This window comes from Chlamydotis macqueenii, chromosome 5 (assembly GCF_036417535.1).
Source record: "Chlamydotis macqueenii isolate bChlMac1 chromosome 5, bChlMac1.mat, whole genome shotgun sequence".
In the NCBI taxonomy this organism is placed as follows: Eukaryota; Metazoa; Chordata; class Aves; order Otidiformes; family Otididae; genus Chlamydotis; species Chlamydotis macqueenii.
Window position 1 is genome coordinate 17,345,144 of NC_141560.1, and position 27,051 is coordinate 17,372,194.

Genomic DNA, 27,051 nt, shown 5'->3' on the forward strand with positions numbered 1-27,051 from the left:
AAACATTTTTGTGATACTTAAGTATCTATACACCATTCAGTGCAATGTCCCATTGTAAAGCAACACGCTTATATAATCTAAAAAAGGAGTAACATTTTTCTGGTGTTATCTTGTCTGTCCCCTTGCTGCTACCAAGTTCACATTACATACTCATTTGAATTCATAGACACAGGAAAAAAAAATTGTTTTTCAATCAATAAATCACTACTTACTAGGTCACTCATACTACTGTTTTTCATTTCTAATTTGATGTCATGATCAAGGACTCATAGCACCAAAGAGGCATTACATTAATTTATTTTTTTAAATAGACTCTAATACAATGTTCTTCCTCAAGTACCTATAGGGTCTTAAAGGAATTCACTATCTTCAACTTAGAACACAGTCCTTTTTTCACATGCAAGAAACCAAAGCGCAAGGAGATAACAACTCCGTATTTCCAAAACTAGATATGCTCTACGTGAAAGTACATCCAGACATAACTACAGGACTGGAGCCTAAGCAGCTTAGTCCCCAGAATCCTGGGCAGGTAGTCTGGGACAAAGCTGGGACAAGAATACAGGTTTGCTGAAACACAGTCCAATGGTCTACACTCAAAACAACTTGTTTGTTATCCTTGAAAGACAAGGGACAGTATCTCCCTTCTTTTGAAATACAGAAACACTGCAGATTAGGATTTCTCACAGTGAAAAGCGATTAAAAAAAATGTCTTGAAGAGCAGGATTTCTCTCATCTAACTTTAACCAGATGAAGTTAGTATTTTTATCATCATATCAATAGGCTTACATTTACAGTTCTCGCTTATTTGTACTCCATATTTTCAAAGGACATTTCCCACTGTATTCCTCTATAATTCCCAATATATTTTCTATGATTCTAGGACTGATCAAGTACACTACTTGTATCTAGATTGACAATCAAGTTAATTTCCATGGTAACTCCAGTCAAGCCAATGGAGTTATCTTCACTGTCCCTTTCGCACGTACATTAAATATTGCATTGATGAACTCCTCAGTTAAGGATCAGGGAGCTGCTGACCAGCTGTTTCAATGTCCCACAGCCACCGTTCCCTACTGCAGATCTTACCTATGAAATCTGACAACAAACACAGAATTTTGTGAAGATTCCTTTTTGTGGAAAAGCATTCTCACCCTTGTTGCATTGCAGAAGGAGGATGGTAAAGCCAAGGTAAATATCGGATCACAGCTTTGTTGTCTCTGTGGTTTCCCCGTGTGATTTCCATAGCAGCAATCTGAGCTAAACCAACTTTCAAATGTCCACCAAATGTGTCTTCATGCAGGGGCTGAGAACAAGTCTTCATGTGACTCTGCAAGGCAAAAGATTTTATTTCCTACCCGAAATTAGTATTTCACTTGAACTAAGTTCTTCCAAGCAACAGAATATTCTATTTCTTTTCACTTCAATTCCTTTCTCAGGGTCTTTAACTGTGTCTACAAAACTACAGAAAAAAACTCAGAAATAGGTTTTTAATAATTCTCCAGTCCCTATATTAGTAACAGCTTTATGATGCAGATCTTTCCACAGAGGGCCACATTTTCAAGAGCCCACACAAGATAAGAACTGTGCAAAATGTATAGGCACCTTTTGTATCAGCAAACTCAACAGCTGACGAATACAAGCTAATGGTTGCACATCCAGACAGCTTAAGTGAAGATGAAAGAATCTAACCATTTAACAAGACAGCATCTGGGCAGGAAATGCCTTCCCTGTGCGATATTTCATTTACATGTACAGAAATAAGCTGTCATTCATCCACCAGCAACATGACTATGTTGCACTATGCAGCTGCTACAAATGCCTTTAAGCCCTGGAAATAAAAGAGCCAAACCTTTTACCAAGAAACATGCAAATATTTATACCTGGAAAGATAATTTATTATCCTGCTTTGTCAGCTCTAAGGAATGTTTCATTGATGCGTCTTGAGATACTTCTGTATTTCTAATTAAGCTAACTTTGCATTACCTTCTGTTACTAGACTAACAGAACACATGCTGAGTGCGTTTGCTCGCTTAAAAGGAGAGCCAGATGCTTTGCACAAGAAAATCCAGGTCATTGGTTATTAAATTATTGTAACAGGATAAAAATCAGTGGACCAATAATAAGTATTATTAATAAGTATCTGACCCCAGCAGCTTACACTCTCTATAATCCTTTACTTGAAGTCTCTTTCAAGATAAAAGAAAATAATGTACCAGCATGAATATCTAATGACTTTGTTACAGAGTCAGGTAAAAAGGACAGACAGGTATGCAAGCAGATATATTATGCTTCTTTAAAAATGGTGGAATCTTCTGAATAAAACCTTGCTGAGCTTTACCAAGTAACATGTTATCCTAAAGGGAAAAAATACAATAAACAGAACAGAAACAATAAACTGGAATGTAATTATCTTGAGAATTAACATTTATACCTTTTTTAGAACGCAGCAGTTGCTAATATGCAGAACTGAAAATAATCAGTCTCTTTCAAAGAAACTATTCTCAGACACACAAAATAAGACATTGGAAATGAATAAACAAATTTAACTGTTTGTGTTCATGGAATTTCTACAGAGTGAAAATTTCAAAATTTGAAAACCAAGATTAAACTTTTGCTGTTGGGATCATCACTGGTCATATAAATCACATAGTATTCTTTGTGCTAGTTTGGTAGTTCAGATGCTGTTGATAAACCTACTTGTAGTAAGAAAGTGTACAACTGGGTAATCTTAAGACCCATTTCCTAGGAACACTTCTGTTAATAAAATCCAGGAAACATAAGCAAATATATTAATCCATCTTACAAGAATTTCAATCTAGATGTTGTGAATTTGTTTAAAGTTCTGATTATTTGTAAACTTAGAAATGCTTGCAAATATTTTCTAACTATGTTGGAACCACATCTGGTCTGTTAAATAAGAACTGTCTTTTCATTTTCCAAAGACAGCCAAAGCTTATTCTTTACAATACATAAAATTATGGTCATATTTGACTCTCTTTTTATGTTAATCTTGTTCTCAGATTCCTTAAATCAAAACAACATGAAATTTCAGACCATTTGGTTCTGATTTAGTTTTAAATAGCCAGACTACACATTTGGGAAGCTTCCTGTCTAATTTCAAAACACAACAGTGAAGAACTGGGTAAGTTTTAGTTCATGTCCTACCTATATCCATGTATAAAAAATTAATAAATAAATAGTCCCACTGAGCATAAGAAATTATCATCTCATCAGATTTAAGCATTGTAAGAGCATTTCTAAAAATCAGACTACGGTTCAAGGGTGAAGGGGCAGAAGGAAAAAGTGCAAATGGCAGAGCACCTTCCACAGAAACATTTTACATAGGAGAGAGGATACCTGCAAGTATTTCTAAATAAATTTTCCCCATTCTTGGTTTCAGATAAGTGCATGTTCTTCTGTGGAACTGGCAAACCAGATCTCTCCCTCATTTATGATTCATTTGCCTACCTATTCTGAAAGCAGTTCTGAACTGCAAAAGAAATGGGTGAATAACTTTAAAGGACAGAGTGGGAAGGCAATCCAATTCAACTGAAAATGATTAATTAGTTTGTGCTTTGAAGTAAATTTCTACTCCAGCACAAAAGGCTGCTTCCCTTATTGGAGTATCTTTTTAAAACTCAACAGGATTCAAGGCACATGGCCAACATGGTAAGAACTTAAAAAAAAAAAAAAAAAAAAAGAGATATTTTGTCCAGTAAAACAAGGTTACTGCGAGTTTCAAGAGACATGTTTCAGTTTACTTGGGATTCTTCTTCCTTTGTAGTGGAGAATGGATTGCGAGCAGCCCTAAGGAGAAGGAGTTGGGGATACTAGTGGACAAGAAGCTCAACAAGAGTTGGCAATGTGCACTTGCAGCCCAGAAAGCCAACTGCATCCAATTGGCAGAGGTCAATTGTATGAGGTTCAACAAGGTTGAAGGTGCCAGGTCCTGCACTTTGGTCACAACAACCCCACGCAACGTTACAGGCTTGGGGAAGGGTGGCTGGAAAACTGCCTGGTGGAAAAGGACCTGGGCGTACTGGTAGACAGCTGGCTGAACATGAGCCAGCAGTGTGCCGAGGTGGCCAAGAAGGCCAACAACATCCTGGCTTGTATCAGGAACAGTGTGGCCAGCAGGAGTAGAGAAGTGATTGTGCCCTGTACTCAGCCCTGGTGAGGCCGCGCCTCACGTACTGTACTCAGCTTTGGGCCCCTCAGTACAAGAAGAATGTTGAGTTGCTGGAGCACGTCCAGAGAAGGGCAACAAAGCTGGTGAGGGGTCTGGAGCACAAGTCTTATGAGGAGCAGCTGAGGGAACTGGGATTGTTTAGTCTGGAGAAGAGGAGGCTGAGGAGAGACCTCATTGCTCTCTACAACTACCTGAAAGGAGGTTGGAGGGAGATGAGTGCTGGTCTCTTCTCCTAAGTAACTAGTGACAGGACGAGAGGAAATGGCCTCAAGTTGTGTCAGGGGAAGTTTAGACAGGACACTAGGAAAAACTTCTTTACTGAAAGAGTGGTCAAGCATCAGAATGGGCTGACCAAGGAAGTGGTGGAGTCACCATCCCTGGAGGTGTTCAAAAAACGTGTAGACGTGGCGCTTCAGGACATGGTTTAGTAGGTATGTTGTGTTGATGGTTGGACTTGATGATCTTGGAGGTCTTTTCCAACCTTAATGATTCTATTTTATTCTATTTAGATTGCAGCATTGGCTGCCTCTCCGACAGCATAGATTCTCCTCCATTTCTGTAATGGTCCCTCTGCTGCACTCCCACACCATTCATTTGTTTTGCTGGCTTTGCAGAAGTTAGAAGCATCAAGATCTCTGCCTCCGTTTTATGTGCTGAAGGAAATCCACCCTTGTGCAGGGTACCAGCATGTAGCTCAAAAGACTATGCTCTAACTTTGCCTGGCATCGAGAAGTGACAGATGGTTCCACTATAAGACTGGCATTTTCCTCTACAAAAAGGAGGATTTTAACCACCCAAGTTTAACCTGCAGCTCAGCTTCAGATAGTAAAATAAAACTACCTAATGGGATGGTGTTATGCTAAATAAATAGAATAAATATTGCCCTCTTCACAGCATTGTGACTGACTATTAGTGATACATTAGCTGAATTACATTATTTGAGCTATTAACAATATATGCTCCTTTGCTAACAACTGAAACGGCTACACTTCTGTTAGTTCCTATTATACAGCAGCAATGTTATTTAGCCTAGTTCTTTTCTAAAACATCTTAAAGAATTTCAGTTTTCTAGGAAATGTAATAGATACTGGCTTCCCCTATGAAACAGAAATTCCAGGTTTTGACCAGCTGATTACTACTAGGATGTTTTAATGAAATTCATTCCTACATAAAATATTTTATGTTGACAGAAGTATTTTCCTATCACTCCTCTTACAACCTGGCATCAAACTAACGTACAGAAACCAAAAAGCAGTTTGGACTACAGAAGTAAGAACTACTCAGTCTTCCCTACCTTAACAGAATATAACCTGACAATGAAAACAATAGCATCCGTAAGAAAAAGGACCCTCCTTTTTTCTTTTTTTAGGTCAATTACTACATTTTAATAACCTCTGAACTTCCAATTAACTTAAATGTCTGTTTGTGCATGTAAGAGACATGGGATTCCTGCAGAAGAGTGTAATTAGTTGTACAGGCAAGGAGTTTTATGTTTCCATGGGTTATATTAAACCCAACTACTTCTCACAGTAATTTTGGTATGACACTAGCTTATCATCAACATTTCAGAAAAACCTATCATTAGCTTACCATCAACAATTCAGAAAAAAAATCAAGCCTGCATTTTTATTCAGTATATTTGCATCAGCTTCCATTTCAACACTGAATAAGCTACTTTTTAGTGATCCCTCAGAAGTGTCTAATCTAGAAGACTATTAACATTTTTTTAAAAAGAAAGAAAAAAACTCAGTCATCCTCTCCAGCTGTTTCTCTCAGGCAGGTTCATTACAGAAAATATATTTTTGTTAAAAAAGCACATACACTTTAGATGAATGCATGCACAGAACCAACCTTTAATTTGGTTAATGTGTGCATATCTGCAATGAAATCCAGCACTTCCCCAACATATTGCCTCATGCACTCCATTGCTGCTGTTCCACACTAAAACATAAAAGAAATAAGTTTAAGTACCAGTTTTTTAATATGTTCATATTTTTGTCATTGTTTCTTATTCACCAGAACACAATTTATCTGTCTCAAATTCTTTATTTTACTTTTTGTTAGACTACTTTAATTAGGAAGAGGTATTATTTGATGTTTTTCTTCTCACTGTAATATGCCCTCTTACCTGATGACAGTATAAAAAGATAGCCCAGTCACTGTAGCTTCTTCGTGCATCATAAAATACTCTTATCTGTGACAGCAATAAAAGACTAACTGATGAAACTTTCAAGAATATCCTTGTCATGTCATCCTGAAATTTACAGTGGTCCAGAATCAAAGTCTTAACAAGTCAATGAGAGTTTAACAACTCAGTTCTCCAAGCAGCTGAGGATTTCTGCAAGTGGAACCAGTCAGCTACAACCCCAGAAAACAAAATGCAGTCACAGGCACAGATGCCCTTATGTTCACATTAATCACGATGGAGAAACCAATTAAATGACTGGCTCCAGGTATTGTATGTATAAACATCACTAAAATGAACATCACTGAGATTTGTGGTTTTTTGGTTTTTGTTTTTTTTTTTTTTTTTCAAAATAACAAATGTTTCAGGATATTCCTGAAGACAAATCATTCAAAATACAGCATTCTAATGACACTCAAGGTAGTTGCAATTTTCAAAAGGGGAGGTAAGGACTAAAAGGGATAAACGAAATCCTTCATGAACTGCTCCAGTTTGACCATAAAGTTGTAAGCATTGAGAAGCGACCTGAGCAAGAATGACCTCAAAGGGAAAAGGACTCATTGTGGTGCTTGTTCTATTCCCACTGTACACATTTTCATAATCCTTTTCCTAGAACACAGTGAGAAATGCAAATTTGGCCTTTGGTAAGTAGAAGATGTGCCCAAGGTGCACAAAGTAGTCAATGGAACAAAGCTGTCAGATTAAATAAAGGCTTCAAAGAGACAGAGAACCCTGGAAAGAAGCTTTCAGAAGGTGATACAACTGATCCACTAGGTATCACATAAACGTCTCTTGACATGTTAACAGTCTGAGTCGAAGATAATGCTAGCTGAAATCAAGGGGAACTATGACTTAGGGGCCACGTGAAAGCAAGGCTTAACTTTTGAGGCTAAGTGATGAAATTATCAAATTGGGTATCTTTTTGAAGTCCCCAAAAACTACTGTATCCAAAGTCATAGACTCAGGGCAAAACATTGCAGTAAAGTTTATAGGGGAAAAGAACTCTTCATTGACCTCTATTTAATCACCTATGCTTTGAAGCACAGAAGCCAATTACCCTATCTGAGGATACAAACGAACCAGATTTAATTTTGACCACAAAATTATTAAGCCATAATTGAGTTTTAGTGGCTGGTATTTGAAAAACAGCTAGCATTCTATTTTTAAGCAACTGACCTGAGTGCTTCTCATTTTTGCATGTTAATATCAATCTACACAGTGTTGAACTATACCACCTCATAGCTTTTCAAATGCTATGCCTGTCAGTTCTCTTGACAGAATAACAAACAGTAAAATAAGGTCACTGGCAGCCCTGTCAGCATATCTTCCATTCAGTTTATGTGGACTAATGATGCCATATGGTTTCTAAAATACTGAATAATAGAATTATAAAAGATACTATGCTCAGACCTCTGAAAACAATGCTCAGTTCCAAAAGACTTCTCTCCAACCATCTATTCTGTTTCATTCAAGCAGCAGGAAGCCTGATTCTCCACGATTTATTCTGAAATTATTGCTTTCCTATCATAACTTGTAACATCAATATTAGCCTATCTATTTAAAGCAAGTACAAATTAAAATATTCTGTTGGGAGGAAAGATGTTATTAAAGATTTGCATTTAAAAAAAAAATCACACACTTCAGAAGATATACGGGTAATATCCTACTAGGTCACCCCTAAAGCTGACAGAGACACACATACAGGGAAACAAGTTGTGAAGCAGATCTTGGGTAACCCTCGTCCATCTGTTCGCGTACTCAGTCACGTGTGTCATGGAACAAGTCAAGACCTTAAATTGTGCTGCTTCCTCACATATTCATCAGGTACATGTTCAGTGCCTAGGCAATTATGAGTACTGCTGATTGAACACACTCATCAGGAGGATACATATTAATGCCTTATACATTAACAGAAAAATACCATTAACTCCCTTCTTTAACCAGATAACCTTTTGTGGGAATGGAGGTAACGACTTGTAGCTTTCCTCCCTGTTGCCAATTTTTAAGGCCTACAGCTGGTCTGTTCCCCACATGCTGTCTTCTTGAGCACAGGCTCCAGCTAAAGTCAGTTACATTACTAAAGATTATCAGTGAAAGTAAGTTCAGAACTTTTCCAACATTAATAAAAAGGAAGAAACATCTCAACCTCTCCCTGCAGTATGTCTTGCCAATCAGAAGAGAAATGAAAAGGAAAGACCATTAAAATGAAGCAAAACGAGCTGAATAACACATTTTTTTAAAAAGCAAAACGAAGAGATGGAGTTTGATTCAGTACTTACTCCAGGCATAGAGGCAATCATCTGTTTATGCAAGATTGTTGACTCAGCTAGTTTTGTTCCAGCATCTGCACAAACAAACTAAGAAGAAATTAAAGACAAATTATTTTTTAATTATTTTTGGAGAAACCTGAAGACATTATTAAGTTATTCATGATTTTATTAAAATCAGTTCAGATCTCTTCTTGCTTTTATTCATGGTAATTTGCCTCTAGAGCTCTCTTTTTTTATAAACAACCTAGTTAACTCACCATTATAAATGAGGTAATTTTAATTTAAAAAAATCGGACTTTAATGTGCTTAATTAACATATATATGCTGTGCAAGAGCAATCTGAAGAATATTATATAATAAATCAGAATTTCTTTATAAGCAAAAATGTAGACCTTTGCTATTCCTTGTATATATCAAGTGTACCTCTTTCATTATAGAGCAAATCATAATAGAGGATTATAAGACACCATGCCATGTTCTTCACTGTGATATTACGACACTTTCAATAAAGTTCTACAATTATGAACTGTATGAACGATTTTGAAGTTAAAAACATTCCGGTACAGTGTGGTATAACTTCTGCATAATACAGGCCACAGTACTACAAAAATACAAGCTGTTTCTAAGAGAAGGTCAGTATCATTCTGTTGTAGTAGAATATCTCTAATTGCTTTTGTTATGCTTTTCTTTTCCTGGCTTTTTTTTTCTTTGCTTCTTTTTTGTTTTCAAATCCTCCAGTCCCTTGACCTTGAATGATGTGGACATCTTGAGATCAGAATCTCTGATGTCCACATCATTCATACATTAGACGTGTTAATACTGTTATTTAATCATAACAATCAAGCTTCAATAATGCATTGGACACCCTGAAGATGATTTAATTCTTCCTAAATCTTGCTGTCCTAATACTGTATTTCCACTTGAGAAACTTCTGTCCATAGCGATGCAATGTAACTTTCTAAGAAAGAGCACACAGAAAAGAACTGTCACAGGTCTAAGCCTTAATTTTTTTTTTTTGAAAATGAATACCATGGTACCTTCACAAACTGAGACAGATATTGACTACACAATGTATTTTACAATTGTCTGATGCATGTGTGTTAGCAGTACTCTCAATGACTGACCACTCTTCTTGAAAATATTTCCAAGTATCCTTTACAGACCTAAAATTTACTCTTACACTTCCACGAGCTTCACCTTCCAAAGACAGATTTAATCTGAACTCAGCCTGCCTATGAAGATTTGGAAATTACTCCTTAGAAACTGTCTTGATGAGGAGCCTGTTCTTTGGGATAAATACCAGAAAGACATACCTGAGTTTAAACTAATAATCTTATTAGGTATCCTCAGACATAGGCCTGGCTCCAGTTGACTATTCTTCTGGTTAGAATTTATTTTATACCAGAACAAGCCAAATGGAAATAAAACAAAAACTCATTTCAGTTGAGAGATGGCCTGGTGCTCTTCTGTACCACAGCTCTAATCATAACACAGGAAGCAAAAGAAACTGTTAGGGTTATGGGCTGTATCAATCCAGTAAAGATAGCTGAGTCTTAGTTCAAACAGCAGCCATGACTCTCCACTTCTCTTTTAAAAGAAGGACCATTAATGGACTTGCGCAAATAGATGGTTTTCTCCTAATGCACCCTATCTCAGAAAGAGCAATGCTGATGCTAGTTCTGCTGGACAACAGGTATGTTGTTTTCCTGTGTGAAGGATTTCTCAGTCAACCATTTGTGTGCAGATTAGGGCTCTCTTGTACTACATCAGCTGCAAAAAAGGACCATCATTCTCTGAAGAATCTGCTGAGTATATTTAGCATCCATCCAACAGTGAGTTCAGTGCACTGCTACAGACATTGCACAGCACTCACCATATAAGTCAACCAAAAACCCTTCCCAAAGACAAATGGCATTTATTTCAGACAGTATTTTCTTTCAAGAACAATAAGAAGAAGCAGCAGCTAAAGCAACCTCTCTTGGCCTCCTGTAGGCTTTCCACATCTTTTGCACAGAGGGGTTTTGGTTAAATAACAGATATTAATTTATATGTGAAAAATAGCTGACAAACTCCATTTTGTTTCTAATGAATAATTAGGCTTTGTTTAGCTTATCTTTCTCATCATCAGACCACTAGTTCCAAGGATCCTTCCTAAAGGTGTAATGCAGTCAAAAGAGGATGGGAAAACCAAACTCAAAATGGAAAAATTCATACATTTCCATACAATTCACTGTTATTTATGTTTTCTCCCTCTACAAATACTATAAGACATTAAGACATCATTGGCAAGAGATTTAATGCCAGCCATATGTAAAGAAAAAAGGAAAGAAAAATACCCCCACACTGCAAAAAGATGAGAAATGGACAAATAACTGCCATGCCTCTTACTAGCATTGTCTGCTGAGATACAGCAGCAGAATAATGTCTAAATGGGAGTGTCTGCTGACTGTAGTGAATTATCTATATATCATAATCCCTCTATATTATACTTCCATTCATAATCATAGAGTCATAGAAAAGATAGGGTTGGAAGGGATCTTTAAAGGTCATCTTATCCAACACCCAGATAATTGCCATAATCAGAGTTTTTAAAATACATATTCTTATAAACCTATTATATGTAACTTTAAAATCTTCCATTCAGTAACTAGTAGACAAGATCTTCACAGTAATATAAACTGGAATCACTAGATATAGACTAATTTACATGAGCCGAAGGTCCAACCTAAAATGGGAATCATGTAAACAAAACAGGTCAGATGATACACTGAACCCTACAGCGTGACTGAACAAGCAAATCCGAATAAGACACTAATATAATTTGAAGTCAATGGAAATCCTGAAGATGTGTGCTGGTGAAATGTGAACAAGAGAAAAGTACTGTGAAACAAAATGCTGGGTGAAGAAGCAGTTCCTATGGAAACCCATGGAACAGCAGCATGTGCATGATGGCTTTAATTTGCTAGGACAAATCAAAGATACAAGACATTCTGTACCCTTTATCATCCAAGACACCTATGCAAGGATTGGGGTGATTTGGTTAAAATTCTCATTCTTTGTGAAGCGGGATAAAGTTAACTCTCATCTTAGCACTGATGTCACCAGTGACACTGATTGCACCATGTAATCTCGATGAACGTGGGTGTCAAATGTACATTCGGAGGAAGCTCCTTTGTTAGTCAGCCCACGACTGATCCATCTTAAAGTCCTGCTAGCTCCTTCGTTATCTCAAACATTTTCACTGATTGTCTGTATTCTCTGTGCACTGTCTGTATAGAGTCTTGCATACAGACTAACATGTCCATGGAGGCATGACTGTCTTGGAAATTAAAACCATTTCCGTTTGCTACAGTTTTATGGATTCAAAACCATATAATTTGAATTAATATTGTAGGGGCTTTGTGTGGGAAATAGATGAGCAATCCCTTCATTCTATTAATGACATGAAAGAAAACTAAAATAATCAGATACATATGTGTTTTTACTAGTAGTTTTCTTAAATTAACAATGGTGCTTAAGATGGGCTTAGTGGTTACTATGGTATTTAAATTCAAGAAGCTGTTGAATGATTCAGACCACATACTACTGAGGGTTGCCAATTTGCACAGTCAATGGGAGTAGTCATCATGCCTCCAGTAGGCATCTGTGGCAGATGGTCTGAATACAACCCCTATTCTTTACCATCGACTGCATAGAAACAGAAGCTGGCTGCTTTGGATAGCAGGAAATATGAATCACTTCATCAGCCTCTGAAAGACAGACATCATAAAAGACATTTATATCCACATTAGACGCTGTTGTGTAAGGTATGAATACATCCCACAGTGAATATAGCATATGGGAACAGTGCTAGGAGGAAAATCCAGGCAGCTATCATTTTATCTTTATGAGATAAAGATAATGGAAAAGAGAGTTTTGCTCACTGTGTCTATCAGATTGACTCAATGTGAAGGACAAGTGTTTACCAGCTAAATCCCACTGCCAAAACTGACATGGCATGTTTGCATTCTCAAATGAGGAATTCAGGATAGACTAGGCTGGGAGCCTGCCACCCTTTGGGGCAGCCATAGGACTGAGCTATACAACGGAGCAATGCAGGAAAATTGCTTTATTCTGTAATACAGGAAAAGTCAGTTCAAGTCAACAAACACTGATGCACATGGTATCATGCTGCATCACTGCACCTGTAAGACTGAAAGACACCAGTGGTTGTTAAGCTATTTTGATGGGTGTTGGCTGGAACCAAAAATAGAATTCTGAGCTTAAAAAAAAAAAAAAAAAAAAAAAAACCAGGCAATTTTCTGCTTTTTGAATTAAAATGGATTTTAAAACATAACCCTTTACCATCAAAACAAAAAATCCAAATATTACTCTTCCCCATTTCAAGTTCTTCCTCTACACTGATGGCATAATAATTGTTTTCAGAGTTATCCTAACTGCTATATAATTTCACTTGTCAGCATTATTTCTCTGGCAACTGGCAACCACTTATTTACTATGAGCAATGTACCAGTACTCAAAAGAAAACGAGCCCACAGTAAGCTATATGAAGCTTTGAACCCATAATGGGAGGAGAAAGAGTGCATGGACCAGTAATACTGGGAGCGTTATGAATGATCTACATAACTAACATCTGGCTTGAACCTTATGGAGGGCCGTTATGCTGGTCCTCTATCATCTGAAGGTACTAAACGCATATAATGGTTAGCACAAACAATGAGAGACCACTACCTGTGATTGAAATTGATGAACGTCAGCAAATTGTTTTTGCGAGGCAGGCTTGTGGTGCCAAGCAGTGCCATGGGTGGCATTTTGGAGGCAAAAAGATTGTTCACAAGTTTGTACCTTTCTTCCCCAGATTTTCCTATGAAAAAGCTAGCTTAACTCCTACCTCAGCAATCCACAGAATGAAAGGAACAGAAATATTTTCTACATATTCTTTGCTGGAAAACTCCATGTTAAAAGGGAGTGGCCCTCAGGGACTGGAGACAGCTTACTGCCTGCCTGAACAGACAGAAACTGAGTTCTGGCCCGTGATCACCTAGCACTGCTTCCCACAGAAACTGCTCACTGGCTTTGGGGCTACGATATGAAGACAGGGCAGCAGGTGGGGCAGCTGCCCCACTGGGACATGATATGAAGCTCAATGGACTCAATCCTTATGGGCCCCTTCCAACTCAAGATATATTCTATGATTCTCAATACATCAGCAACAATGCAGAGGTCATTATCATCCTGGAAAATGTGGATTCCCAATTTAGTTTCTTAAATTTCAGTGTGGGAGTCTAAATGTATGCATCTATGGTCACAGACATAATTGGATTTTGATTCAAAAAATTCTTGCTTCCCCTGACATTGCTGGTACTTTCTGCAACCATGTTGGACTTGCTTCCCGCCCCCACTCCCAAATTCCAGTCGAGACAGAATCAGTATGAGAATTACATTATAATCTCCTGTACCTGCACCAACAGAAGCAGATTCATGTCTGGTAAGGGTGACTTTAACTTGAGTGCCTGAAGTAACTCCAGTATCACACTGCGCGTCAAGTAGAATTTGTCCCTTTCCTACAATACAAAAACACAAAAGTATGAATGTCCTGAAAAACATTGACACCTACTAGTAAACCATAAAGATACTTTTTATCTACGTTCGAGAATAAAAAAAGTTACAGAAGTCTACTGGTTTCTCCTGTCTTACAAAAAAGCAGACATCATTCACCATTTATGTCATTCTACAGACTTGATTGAACAGACAACAAGAAGGGTGATTGCCCTTTGACGTTCTATCAGGCACTATATCCATGATTTAAATATTTAGTACATGAAATATAAAAAGATTTTACAAAACAGTTATAAAGCCCAGGTATGCAGTGTAGTTTTCATGAAGTAGTTCCATAATGAAGGGAAAAGGGGAAAGCAGTAAGAATTGAGAACAAAACTGGCAGTAGTATTTAGCATTATTATTTCATTAAACATGCCAAAAATCGTCTACCATACTTTTTTTTTTTCTGTTGTCATCCCCCTTAAAATAAAGGTGCCTGCACTAAGGCAGCTTGGACATCCATTTCCATGCGTTGGACTAGCAGTACTTTTCCACTTAAACAATAACAAGAGTCTTGGCTACGGCTGCTACAACAGAAACATTTTAAAACATAGGGGAAAATCAGCCAATAGAGATTAGAATACAGAAGCCTAAGAATAGATTTGTAGAGCTAAGACAGCGAGGAGGTACAAGAGACAAGATGAGCCTGCTCTACATTTTACTTTGACATTCTCTGACTTCAGACCATAAGATAAAAATGTGGAACAAATCTATAACCTGCTACTGACCACAGCAACTCAAGAATTTTGATCAGCAGGAAGACTTACACTGAGCTCTCTTTCAAATGACCATTAGAGAAAAAATAATGTTGTCTACTAAAGAAAGCATATTCAAAGCACACCTTAGATTTAAAGCCTAGTGTCTTCCATCGTGTACATCTCATGCACTTGCCTGCTCACTTAAGTTAAATGTGAGTAACTCTGAATTCACTGTGATTCAGGCTGAGAGAGTTGGGGCTGTTCAGCCTGGAGAAGAGGAGGCTCCGGGGAGACCTCATAGAGGCCTTCCAGTACCTAAACGGGGCTATAAGAAAGCTGGAGAGGGACTAGTGATAGGACAAGGGGTAATGGCTTTAAACTGAAAGAGGGTAGGTTTAGGTTAGACATAAGGAAGAAATTCTTCACTGTGAGGGTGGTGAGACACTGGAACAGGTTGCCCAGAAAAGCTGTGGATGCCTCATCCCTGGAAACATTCAAGGCCAGGATGGATGGGGTTCTGAGCGACATGGTCTAGTGGAAGGTGTCCCTGCCCAGGGCAGGGAGGTTGGACTAGATGATATTTAAAGTTCCCTCCAACCCAAGCTATTCTATGATTCTATGAAATGTGTGGAACTTTGTACTCAGTCAGGGCCTCAATTCCTCCGTGACGTCTGTAAAATGGGATAATAATAGTTGCTTGTTCCTCAGAGAAGTCTTGTGAGGTTTAGTTAGTGAGGGTCAGTGAAAGGCATGAAATTACCCATCCCTGTCTGAGTCACTTGTGACCCTACAGACCTCTCTCATCCTCCCATCAGCTTTTTCAGATTGAAGAGTCCTAACTTAGTTGCTGTGCATGTGGAACTCATCCCACTGTTTGATCATTCTTGTTATCGTTATCTGAACTTTCTCAGATTCTTCTCTATTCTAACTGGGAACAGGGAACCAGAATGGTACATAATACTCAAGATGCAAATAGAACTTGATTACTTGCTGGAATTCACCAGCAAGAGTGACCCTTCCTATTGTCGTATGCCTTCACAATCTTGAGATGCATACGTAATGCAGTGCCATGCTCAGATAGTTGACAATTACATCCTCCAAAACAATAGACAGAAGTTCCTATCAGTAACCCAGTACAGTAGCCTGCACATACTGGAAGAGAAGAGAGGTAAACTTATTTTAAAAGCATTCACCTATTTTACAGACTAACAACTATGCTACACAGGATATAATTGGGCCATAATAAATTGCTTTGTCAGAACACTGGGAAGGAAGCATAGGCTTCATGGATCCCAGTTTTCCTTGGCTCTAAGGAATATCCAACAGTGAGCTACCTCTTTCTCAAAGAAGTCTCCTGCCTCACAGTCTAAACTCTTAATGTTTGTTAAGCACATGCAGTGCAGAGAGATGAAGCAAAATCAACAAAATGTTTTTTGACATCTGACCTCTTGCTTCCTGCACTGTAAATCAGGAGTGATGACACTGAGATCAATAGCCCAGAGTATCCTTCCTATCAAAGTCTACTTATTCCTATCATTCTGCTGGTGATAAATATGTTTAAGCTATGTTTATACATAATTTAAGAACTTTATACTCTGCCACAGAGCTGTAAATGGGTATTAGTTCCATGAGAATAATTCCCAGGGGAGTCACATGTGTAAGCCTGGTACCAAAGAGTTAAGAATACGACCCCTGTAGCCTCTATTCAGCCAAATTAACCCTCCCAAGTATCTATGCATCCCTATAGAAAAATGCCTTGTAACCTTCAAACTGTGACTTGCCAGAGGTCTATGTGTAGAACGTGAAACTACTGAAGTTTGTTTCTAGCAGTATCTAGGGACACTGCAGGGACCAAACTTAGTAATAAGAATAGTAAATTTGGTTCTTTAATGCAGTGGTATGCTATCATCCAAGTAAGCCAGTATGAAGCAAAATTCTTCATTTTATCTCTGTTGCTACTACGGTAATTACAAATACTGAAAATCAGCCACTTTAATATTCTTAAAAAAACTGAATAGCAGAATCATGTCATGTCCAATTCAGTGGCATTCTGCATTTACTTAATAAGGGTGCACAGAATGCTAGCAAAAGGCTATCTTTAGGTTCAAGTTTCTGCAGGTATAAGAGATAAGAAAGTCAAAAAGGGTCCACTCAGGACCTTAAGACACTTGAAAGGAAAACTAAAGGCAAGAAGATTGCAATCCACAGAAGAGATGCTACTCTCCAACAAGAGTTCCAAAGGCACTGAAAAAAATCAAACTGATGACCTGGAACAGAAACTCAGACAAGGAAATATCAGATTGACGTGAGTCTTCAGGCTCCAAGACAAGAGAAACTGAGATATTCCTGCCACAGAGTCTTAGGTAAATGTTGGAGATAAAAAAAAAAAGATTTGGAGTGGCTGTACAGCACTGACCTCTCCAAAGTGTATATCAAGAGTGGCTTGGTCTTTGAAAGACAAGAATCCTCCATAGCTTAGCTGAAAGTTGGAGTTTTGTTCCAGCCAACACATTCAAAGTTGCAAAACAAGTAATTACATCTGAATAGTTTCTATGTTCACAAATTATATTCCTTCTGGAATTCACTTCTACGTGGTATTCTATCACAAACAACACTCTTACTTGGCCACAGTGATTTCCACTGTAGAGAAACACAGACATTACAACTGATTTGTTTTTTTTCTAATAGCAGTCATAAATTTGATATTTCTAATACAAAACCATGGTAAGCTTTCAGAAATAAGATAATGTAGTGTGGAGTTCCACTACATTAAGTATTTTATGGCTATAAATTGCAGGAGACCATTCACTAATGACTCCACTTCTGGGTCACCAGGTTGCATTAAACTAAATCAAGAAGGAGATTTTACTGAGCGTTATCATCCAAGCTTCCTGTGTGCAATTAAGTACTTAATATATTAATAGAACATTGAACCGCGAAGCATGCAAGAAAGGCATGGAGTTTTTTAATACTATGGTTTTAATTAAATTTTCTTTGAAACAACTGAAACTGTGGAACATGAGGGGAGTGAAACATTTCACAATTTGCTTTAGCAGGCATACATGAAATAGTCTTATCAGACCACAAATGCAACAGGAATGTCTTTGTTTCAGTTTTAAATGGGGCTTTTTTTTTTGTTTCAATGAAAACTCCACTGTTGGACTTCAAGTTAACATTTTTTTTCACTTTGCCTTGCCCAAAAAGCTGGACAGTCTCTTCTGCACTCAGGATTTTTTTTTCTTTCATAAACTCTTCTCTTTCAAATGAGACAAAAAAAAAGTAGTATTCACTTGCTGTAATTAGACATACTGTTAGTTTCTATTTAGTGCTTCAAACCACTACATCTCATAAAAGTTTTTCTTATTTTCTTGCAGTGCAGTTTCTCTGTGAGAGTGTCACTGCTTTTATAATTTCTTCTTCACTGTTTGTCCAGTGATATTTTAAGTCTTATCAAGACTGAAGCAACACATGTCCCAGTTGTACATTATCAACATAGAAAATCATGTAGCTACTTATGAGAGAATGATTCCTGAGGATTAATTTCTGTTTTGACAAATGTACTGAGGATAGGAAACTGTGCACTTAGCGGCTGAAGCAACATTTTTGCCCAGTACCTTAACAACCTACATAACAGAGCATATAGAGCCTTAGTAAAAGGTTTGATTTTTTTTTTGTGGATTTTGTTGCTGTTCAACTTCTCACCGATAGCTACAAAACCAAACTTGAGTAATAACTGAGTGTTATTTTTACACCATAGCTTTAATCTAGGAATCTTTAAAAACTTTTTAAAAGGTGCACACATACAGTTCTCTTTTCTACACAGCTTACAGCCACGCACAGCAAAGTGAGATACCTAATACAGAATGAAACAGGATCTAAGCTGGGAAGCTCCTAACTTGGAGTCTCCCACTTTACTTAGCTATCTGTTGCCTCCCATCACAGCTGTGCTCTCAAAAGGCACTACCAGGGATATTTAAGATTTTACTGCACGAGGTCTGTCGCTAAACTTGCGCATTAGGAAAGATATTACTACACAGACATTTTAAGTCATTCATGAATACCAGGTATCATCTCTAAAAGATACAAAAAAGTCATGAAATCACACCACAATACTTTTCTGAGCAATGTTTTCCACAGCTTCCCTTTATCTGTGTTTATACTGGGAATGTTAAACTCAGTATTATTAAAAGGCACTGAATCACCATCAATACTCGATTAGTCAAACTACATTAGAACTGTTGACATGTCTGAAACTTTACACTTATGTCATCCTTACTTACAAACATGCTACTGGAGGGAAGTAGGACTTTGTCTGTCCTATTTCTAGTTGTCCCTAAAGGAAGATACAGACTCATTGTTACCTTAGTGAATGCTCGGTAGCACAAACCACACAGTTCCACCAGGTAGGCCAGAGTGAAGATAGCATTCTGAATTACAAAGCTTAGTAATTTTGAAAAAGGCTCCAGAAGACTCTGCAATGACATGATTTAAAGAAATCAATAACTGGTTGCTCAGCAAAACAAAAAGCATTCCAACTTTGAAATGCCCCAGTGGAACAGCATTATTTTTAGCTCTGAGGCTATCTTGCTGGGATTTCCACCGTTTTGGTCAAATGGATATTCTATCTAGCATTTGCCTTCATGCTCGTATGAGAAATTAGAAGCAAAAAATTAGAAAATAGTTTTACCTCTGACACAGCATTTATAAGAGATTCTATAGTGTTTATGCAGGAAAACCTCACTGACCTCAGTGGAATTGTACTGCAGAACTTCCTTAGAAATTCATTACTTTTTTTTTTTTGGAAGAAAAAAAAATAGAAGGGCGGGGAGGTGGGGGGGAGAGAACATCAAATCTTTAAGAAGATATACATTCACACCCACATAGGAATGTAATCCCACCCACATGTTACTGTAGCCTAGATTCCAAAGCTCTTATCATTCTCCAAAGAGTATCAGACTGCACAATTTTATGCTTATATATAATACATTCCTAGCTAGGAGATAAGACCAGCACAGGCTGGCTAAGTCTGAGGCAACAGAGTTTTGTCTTCTTGGAACTTACCCTCGTGGCACTAGTGGTAGGTATCTTCAACAAGCAAATCATGATTCTTAAACTAGAATCCAAAGAACACTGTGAACACATTTGAAGGCAGGAAAGAAAAAAAAAAACAAACAAAATGAGTTAGTACTTTTCTGCGCACACATCTTGCTTTTAGTGGTAGCAGCTATGAATAAGTTATAGGTGAAGCAGGAAAAATGATCCCTGATGATTCATCTTTACTTACTTTGCCTAAAGTGGCTTATTCCTGAACACAAAATCATATGCCTTCAGTGGTAACATACCACAGTACGGGCCTGGAGATGAGAAAATTTCACTGAAGGCCTAGTCTAGAACTTTTTAGAAAAGTTAACTTTACCCTTTTTATGGCAAAAATTTCCTAAAGATATATTTCCACTGTGATAAAAATGGACTGGGAGTGGGGGGAGGGGAAAAAAAAAAAAAAAAAAAAAGAGAGTGGCTTAGCAGGAGGTACGCACCATCTACGTCATGTTATATTCCTGTGGTTGCCCTGGGCTATGACATTTTCCACCACACCTCAAGACAGGGCTGCAACTCACACTCCACAACATCAGAATGTGCCCTGGCAATAGCTGCTTCAGAGACCTCTCTGAAGTTGTTCCTTATGGTGTAATTTATTTCTCTTCTACATAAATCACACAGGTTGCAGCAGTTAACGGGACCTTCCAGGGTCTACCCATTATCTTGCCTCATCCCTCCTGCAAACATCTACAACAGCAAAGTCATAAATGACTGCAGAGGAAGGAACAGGAGATGGAAAGCTCAGGAGCAAGTAATTTATTTACTTGTATCGCTAATTCTACCTTCCATGAATAAAAGGGAAATCAGAGTAAACACTCCATCTAAATGTTCTGTGAATGGCAGATATGCAGTTGGAATTATTAAGATCCAATTAATTTATTTTTATTTATCTCATTTAGACAAGATGCAACAGACTGGGTGGCTAGTACACAAAGGGAGTGGCTGTTGCCTGTTTGGCTTAGTAAGTGCTGTAGGATAATGCCTCAATTTAATAAAACCTAAAGAGGTTTCAAGATCTGACTATTGCATAATAGTGCCAAGGAATTTAATATCATTCATGTAATTTGGTGGTGACATCCAATTTAAAAGACAATGTTAGAAGTCACAAAGTTAGACTTTGGATCCCTCAGCTCAGACTGAGCAACATTGTTTTACACAGAAGAAATTACAACTGGGCTTACTCATGCCACAGGAAACAAAGTCAGAATAAGGGCATCAGAATCCTATGTTCACTGGAAAGACTCAGAAAAGTTTTTACTGTGTTTACTGAAAAGACATCCAGAAATGTACACATCAGGAGATAAGACCCCTCTGTATGTCCTCTGAGCACTCAGAAATCAGAGTCCAAAGTTTCTAGATTCAGTTTCTGCAACTATATTCTGATTACAGCGAGAACTACAACCTGGTCAGCTAAAAGGCTAGGCTCAATTCCCAGTAGTCTCTGCCTATCTGACTATTGGTGTACTTCTAACAAATTAATTAGTTGGTGCTGCCCTTCTTGAGAGTTTTATTTTGTTTTAACAGTTAAAACCAGATTGATTTTTTTTTTTTGCCAAAATGCTAATTCTCTCAAATGTGGTATTCTAATCTGACAAAGACAGGGCATAGAAAGTGTAGAGGAAAAAACTCAATAAAGCAGTGAAGAGTACTCTGGTCAGAGTTGTTATTTTTACCCACAGAAAATATAATTAAAGGGACAGATCAGACATACAAACAAATCCAGTCCTCTAGAAACATTAGTTAATCATTAGAAAATATTCACAAGAACATGCTCTGACTTCTCATCCACACCCTCAGTACGTCCTGACCAATGGCTGCACAGCTCATTTCAGATGTCCACACATCATACCTTAAGTGGCAAAACACAAGGGAGTTTTGTAAGGAAGGTCTGAAACTGATTACTAATTGTGGTCCAGAGGTTGCTGGGCGAATCCATCGGCAAGGCTTCCATAAAGGTAGCAATATTTTCCAAACAGCGCAGCATTGCACCCCCTGCTGGTAAATTCTTTTTGTTGTTTAAACCCTTGGAAACAAAACAAGAACGGTAAATAAATGTACACATACAGAAATGGTCCCTTACACAGTATTTCGAAATGCTGAGGTTAATTTGTTCAGATCAAATACTACTTACCTCTTCTATAATGCTAATGATAAAATGTTGTGCAGGAAATTTGAACTGTGTATGTGACAGTTAAGTCTAGTTCAGTTCCTAAAGTATTCACCAAAAGGTTTTTAGCAAAAATGTTATAAGCAGGGTCCTAAATCATAACCTGCTCAGACTGGCATGGCAGCCTAAAAAGCAGAACTTGTTAAGTGTTCACAAGTGGATGGCTCACGTTTTCCTTTGACAGTTTTAAACAAGATATGTTCATCAGTGTTCAACAGATTATGTGTGCTTTTTTGGCTTGTGTACTAGGGGCAGGCCTGGAAAGACACAAGCAGTTTTAAAGTGATGTTAAAATCTTTGTATGAAGCAACTGCCATGTTCTTGGAAGAGCAGGATACACGCAAGGGACTAGGGCTAGTGGGAGGAGGATAAAAGTTACAGTAGAAACAAGCCAAGCGCACAGAAGGCAGTCAGTGAAAGTGAAAGGCAGGCAATAAATCTTTGAACTACTGAGAGAAACTGCCATTAGATATAGCGGAGAGGGAGAACTGAGATGTATGAGCAGAAATGTTCCTGGAAACCAAAAACTGTGCTGGATGAAGGGATGGCCCACATTACAAACATATAAGACAGCTCCAGGAGCTGGTCTGAGTTTAAAAACAACAACAACAACAAACAAACAAAAACAAACAAACAAAAAGAAACCAAAACTCTGAACTGTCAGTGAGAGTAAAACCCAGAGGGAGAATGGACAGCCTAATTCTGCTTCCAGGGAGGACAAAACAAAAATTCACGTTGCCTTTGGTGATGCAAGTTTGAAATCTTAATGAATGAGGAGAAATGATCCAATATGCCTGATAATACTAATAAAATTAGCATAATTAACAGAGTCAATTGCCAACATACCTCTAACAGCTGGCTCAGAGCAGCAATGGAACTCAGCTCACTGAAGTCCATAAGAGATGTGGCCAATGTCCATAGAAAACTTCCATCTGAAATTTAAATGACATTTTTGCACTGGCTGTCCACACAGAAGTAACTGGAAGGGTCAGAAATGCACTCAGGTACCGCACGTTACCTTTAATATTGCTCTGGAAGAGCTGGGGGAAGATGCCATTGGGAGCCAGCTGATGGAACACACAACGGAGGAACTGCTTGGCCACACCTGCAGCATTTCCAGGGATCATCATGCTGAAATGAAGGAAAGGAAAAGAAAGAAGAAAGAAATCGCTTTGCAGATGAAACACTTCTCAAAGCTGTCTACATGGAGAAAATAAAGATGATCCTATTCTTTTTAATTATGTTAAGTGTTCAGTCAAAAGCAGAACTGTCCTGATCCAAAAACCAGTTCAGCAGATTGATTCTATGACTTCAGTTATGTACACACACCTAAGGTATTTACATCTCAATAAACAGTTGCATTTTCCCTGATTCTCTGCATAGTTTTGTGAGTCATCAGAGTTGACCTCTCACCTTGTAAATTTCAGTGATACAGGATGAGGGTCTTGGCTTTACCATGAAACACATGAAGAAGAGGTAAACACACGCATTATAAATATTAATTTGCCTCTTGCAGTTTCCTTCAAGAGACAAAGTACTTCCTAATCACTCATAAGATGAATGGTTTCATTTAAAAAGCTAAAGTGTTATCTATTTACTCAAAAACTGCATGTCTTAACATTTTTTTACAGCTCCTCAAAATGAATTTATCCTATTCAGCATCTGATTTACATAATGAGACATCACTACCAGGGGTTCTCCACGGCCAAGGATGATCCACTTCATTGAATTAATGGAGACAGTTTCTCAAGACAAATACTGAACACAGAACAAGCTAGAAAAAGCTGTTCTGAAATTGTGGAAACCAGAATGCATATTTAAATTACGTCTGAATCTGAATTTTTTCAAGTTCAACACATATGAATATGGGTTCCTGTTCATCTTCAGAGCACATGAGATATTTGAAACAAGTGGGAAAGGACAGGTTTTTCCTCTTACTCACAAACCTTAAATAAATTTTTTAAAAGTTAAATTTAGTTGATTTCAGGGCCAGGGAGGATGATGCTTTAGATTAATTGTTTCATTTTGGCTAAGGTATCCATTGCTACCATACCTTTCCGCTTGATTAGAAAAACTGGTGCTTGATGCCAACCTGGAAAAAAAAAATTAAATAAGTGAAGCTCATACGCTTTTTTGTGTTTTGTTTTTAAGTAAGTCAATTTTTTAAATAATAAACAAGAATTCTGAAGAACATTTAAAATGTCACCAGAAGGGTCTTCTGAAGAGCACATAAATTTAGTCCAATCATGTCTGCATGACATATAAACTCTATTCAGTCTTGCAGTCTCACAAATACTTAACAGCTCTAAAGACAATTCTACTTGCCTCCCTGTACTAGCATGAAGATAATGAAATAAAGCTATCGCCGTACATGCACATCATAGATAATTACAAACCTAGAGGGATTTGGAGAAAAAAAGTTTGCCATAAGCTGGCTACTGACTGAATTGTTTCTGATTAATACAGCAACACAGACTAAGCCAAAATTCTCTACTTGGCAGCCTGAAGTGGGGCTTCTAGTTCCAGATTTTGGCACCAAAATAACTGGCCTAATTTCAGCAACACTAAGTACCTACAAGCTCTTACAAAGCCAGATGAGAAATAATGCGTTCTCAAAAATCAGGTCATTCATTTTAGTACCTAAACACAGACTTTGAAGCCAAATACGGGCATTCAGTAATGAAAATCAATGTAATCTTAAAGCAAAACCATGCACTTCAATATCCAGGACATGTAAACAAATAGAATCAGGGCTTATAATATCAAAGCAACACATCTTTAGTACTAAAAGCCACTAAAAAGCAATTATAAAGATGTACACTGAAAGCATCTCTTACATACAAAATCCATGCAACTTTTCCTTTCATCTGCTGTCCATCGGTATTTCAGCTGGTATAAGTTGCTATGTCTAAACCCAAAGCTCACAGAGCTATCTGGCCTTCAACGTTTATCTTTGATTCCTGATCCTTCTAGGCTGGATTTAGCTGTTGCTCAATCCTCTGTCAGCCTCTGCTCTGAAGACAATTTCCTCTCTAGTCACCACTGCAAAATCCAAAAGGGACCCTAAGGCAGCTCAGTCGAACACATCAGTGTAAACCAAAACGAATGGTGATTTTCATTAACGATGCATGATGAGCTGAGGACACAGCATACTTTCAACAGTGCAATACTCTCAAGCAAGATGGTGCAGGGGATTGAAGATTATATACTCTTCAGTTGTCCCAGTGTGAATCACAAAAACTCATTAGAGTCCCTGACTCCATTGTTGTTAAGAGGAGTCCACACTAAAATATAACATTAATTCTGCTGTGCAAAGCTAATTCTGGGTGAAAACAAGCCTGAAGCTACCTTCAATCAATACAGACCTTGATTCTGGAACAACTGTAGCATCTGTTTACATTCAAGTACGTGAGGATTTCTGCAGAATGCAATGAGACTAATCACAAGTCCAATGGACATTACACTTATTTTCAAAAATCTACTCAAGTATATAAATACACAGCATAAAATATTTATTCTAAAAGAACTCAAAGTCCTACGCAAAATTTTTCTCTCCTTTTGAATGCAATAATGCAAGCATGGTTTTCACAATAAACAAAACATTTGGTTTCTAACTTTGGAAAAACTTCATGAGGCATGAACTACACTAAATACTTGGGAACATCTGAAACTTTTTTAAAGATACAGCTTGTATGTATTTAGCATCACTACTCTAAATATTTTGTTGCACAGAAGCCGTGAATCTCCATCATTACCTCCACTTTGCAGACCACAAAGCAGAACAGTAAATAGACAGACAGTAAATGGATGTGTTCAAATTTGTGCATGTTAAGAACAGAAGTTAAGCTTTTCAAAGCTCCTCACTAACTCAAGAGCCTAAATGCCATTTCAAACAAGGCTTTAATCCTTGGAAAGCTAAATCTCACTGGAAATCAATTAAATAAGAATCAACAAGTCAAAAATCTTGATTCAGGAACCAGAGCATAAAGTTAAGTGCATGTCAGAGTCTTATAAACATGTCAGTCTCTAATTGTCAGTAACTTGAACCCAGAACTTCTTCTCTTCTGAAAATCCCAATAGATGTCTGTTGGCACCCAAACAACTTTTGAAAATCTTTCTGTATATTGTTTAGTTATTCTGAAAGACCCTGGATTCCCTAACTCTTTGTTTCCTCTTCTAAGCATGAAAGTAGTAGCTCTTTTTCTAAGAATAAAAATTCAAGAAGTCTAATTCATTCTCATCTCTGCTGTCAGATGGGTATTTGGAGGTAATGATACAGCACTGCCTGATGAAAGACAGCAATTTGGGTTATACTGGGCAGGGCTCTGAGCAACTTGATCTAGTTGGAGATGTCCCTGCTCCTTGTAAGGGGGCTGGACTAGATGACCTTTAAAGGTCCCTTCCAACCCAAACCATTCTATGATTCTATGACTCCACATACATGAGGCACCTGAATGCCTCTCTGCTTGTATATGCTACTTATTTTGCATGTATTCAAAATAATTCCTTTGTGAGAAGCCTCTTACTGAACTGAGAATTTGTCAGAATTTGTCAGCCAGTAGGAACAACACAGGGCATTTACCAGGAATAACCCATGTTGCATGCCACCTGTTGCTCTAAAACAATCGGCTGTCTCACTCCAAAGATGCAGCATTTCTTCCTCAAAGCATAGAAAAAGGTAGCCCACTCAGCCCTCATCCCTTGATAATTTATCTTCCAAATCATTTGCTCTCTGTGGCTGTACTACTGCTATGTTTACAAGAATCACACCGAATGGATAGCATCTGTCTAGATTAGAAACTTTGCCTCCATCAGAGTTCATTAACAATGACAGCAGGGAA

The 27,051-nt window shown here is 37.8% G+C and overlaps 1 protein-coding gene across 5 annotated transcripts in view; it reads right to left on the reverse strand.

The window, feature by feature from the left end:
* UNC79 (unc-79 subunit of NALCN channel complex) overlaps window positions 1-27,051 on the reverse strand; it is a 113,560-nt gene that overhangs the window by 11,537 nt on the left and 74,972 nt on the right. For all 5 annotated transcript variants that reach the window (XM_086748285.1, XM_086748284.1, XM_086748282.1 and 2 more), the window contains 10 exons: window positions 24,264-24,302; window positions 23,229-23,341; window positions 23,057-23,142; window positions 21,893-22,066; window positions 20,005-20,073; window positions 19,305-19,415; window positions 14,104-14,208; window positions 8,654-8,731; window positions 6,041-6,130; window positions 1,152-1,327 (listed from right to left, as the gene is read on the reverse strand). In XM_086748285.1, the coding sequence (XP_086604411.1) occupies window positions 1,152-1,327; window positions 6,041-6,130; window positions 8,654-8,731; window positions 14,104-14,208; window positions 19,305-19,415; window positions 20,005-20,073; window positions 21,893-22,066; window positions 23,057-23,142; window positions 23,229-23,341; window positions 24,264-24,302 (1,041 nt within the window). The remainder of the gene's footprint in view (window positions 1-1,151; window positions 1,328-6,040; window positions 6,131-8,653; window positions 8,732-14,103; window positions 14,209-19,304; window positions 19,416-20,004; window positions 20,074-21,892; window positions 22,067-23,056; window positions 23,143-23,228; window positions 23,342-24,263; window positions 24,303-27,051) is intronic.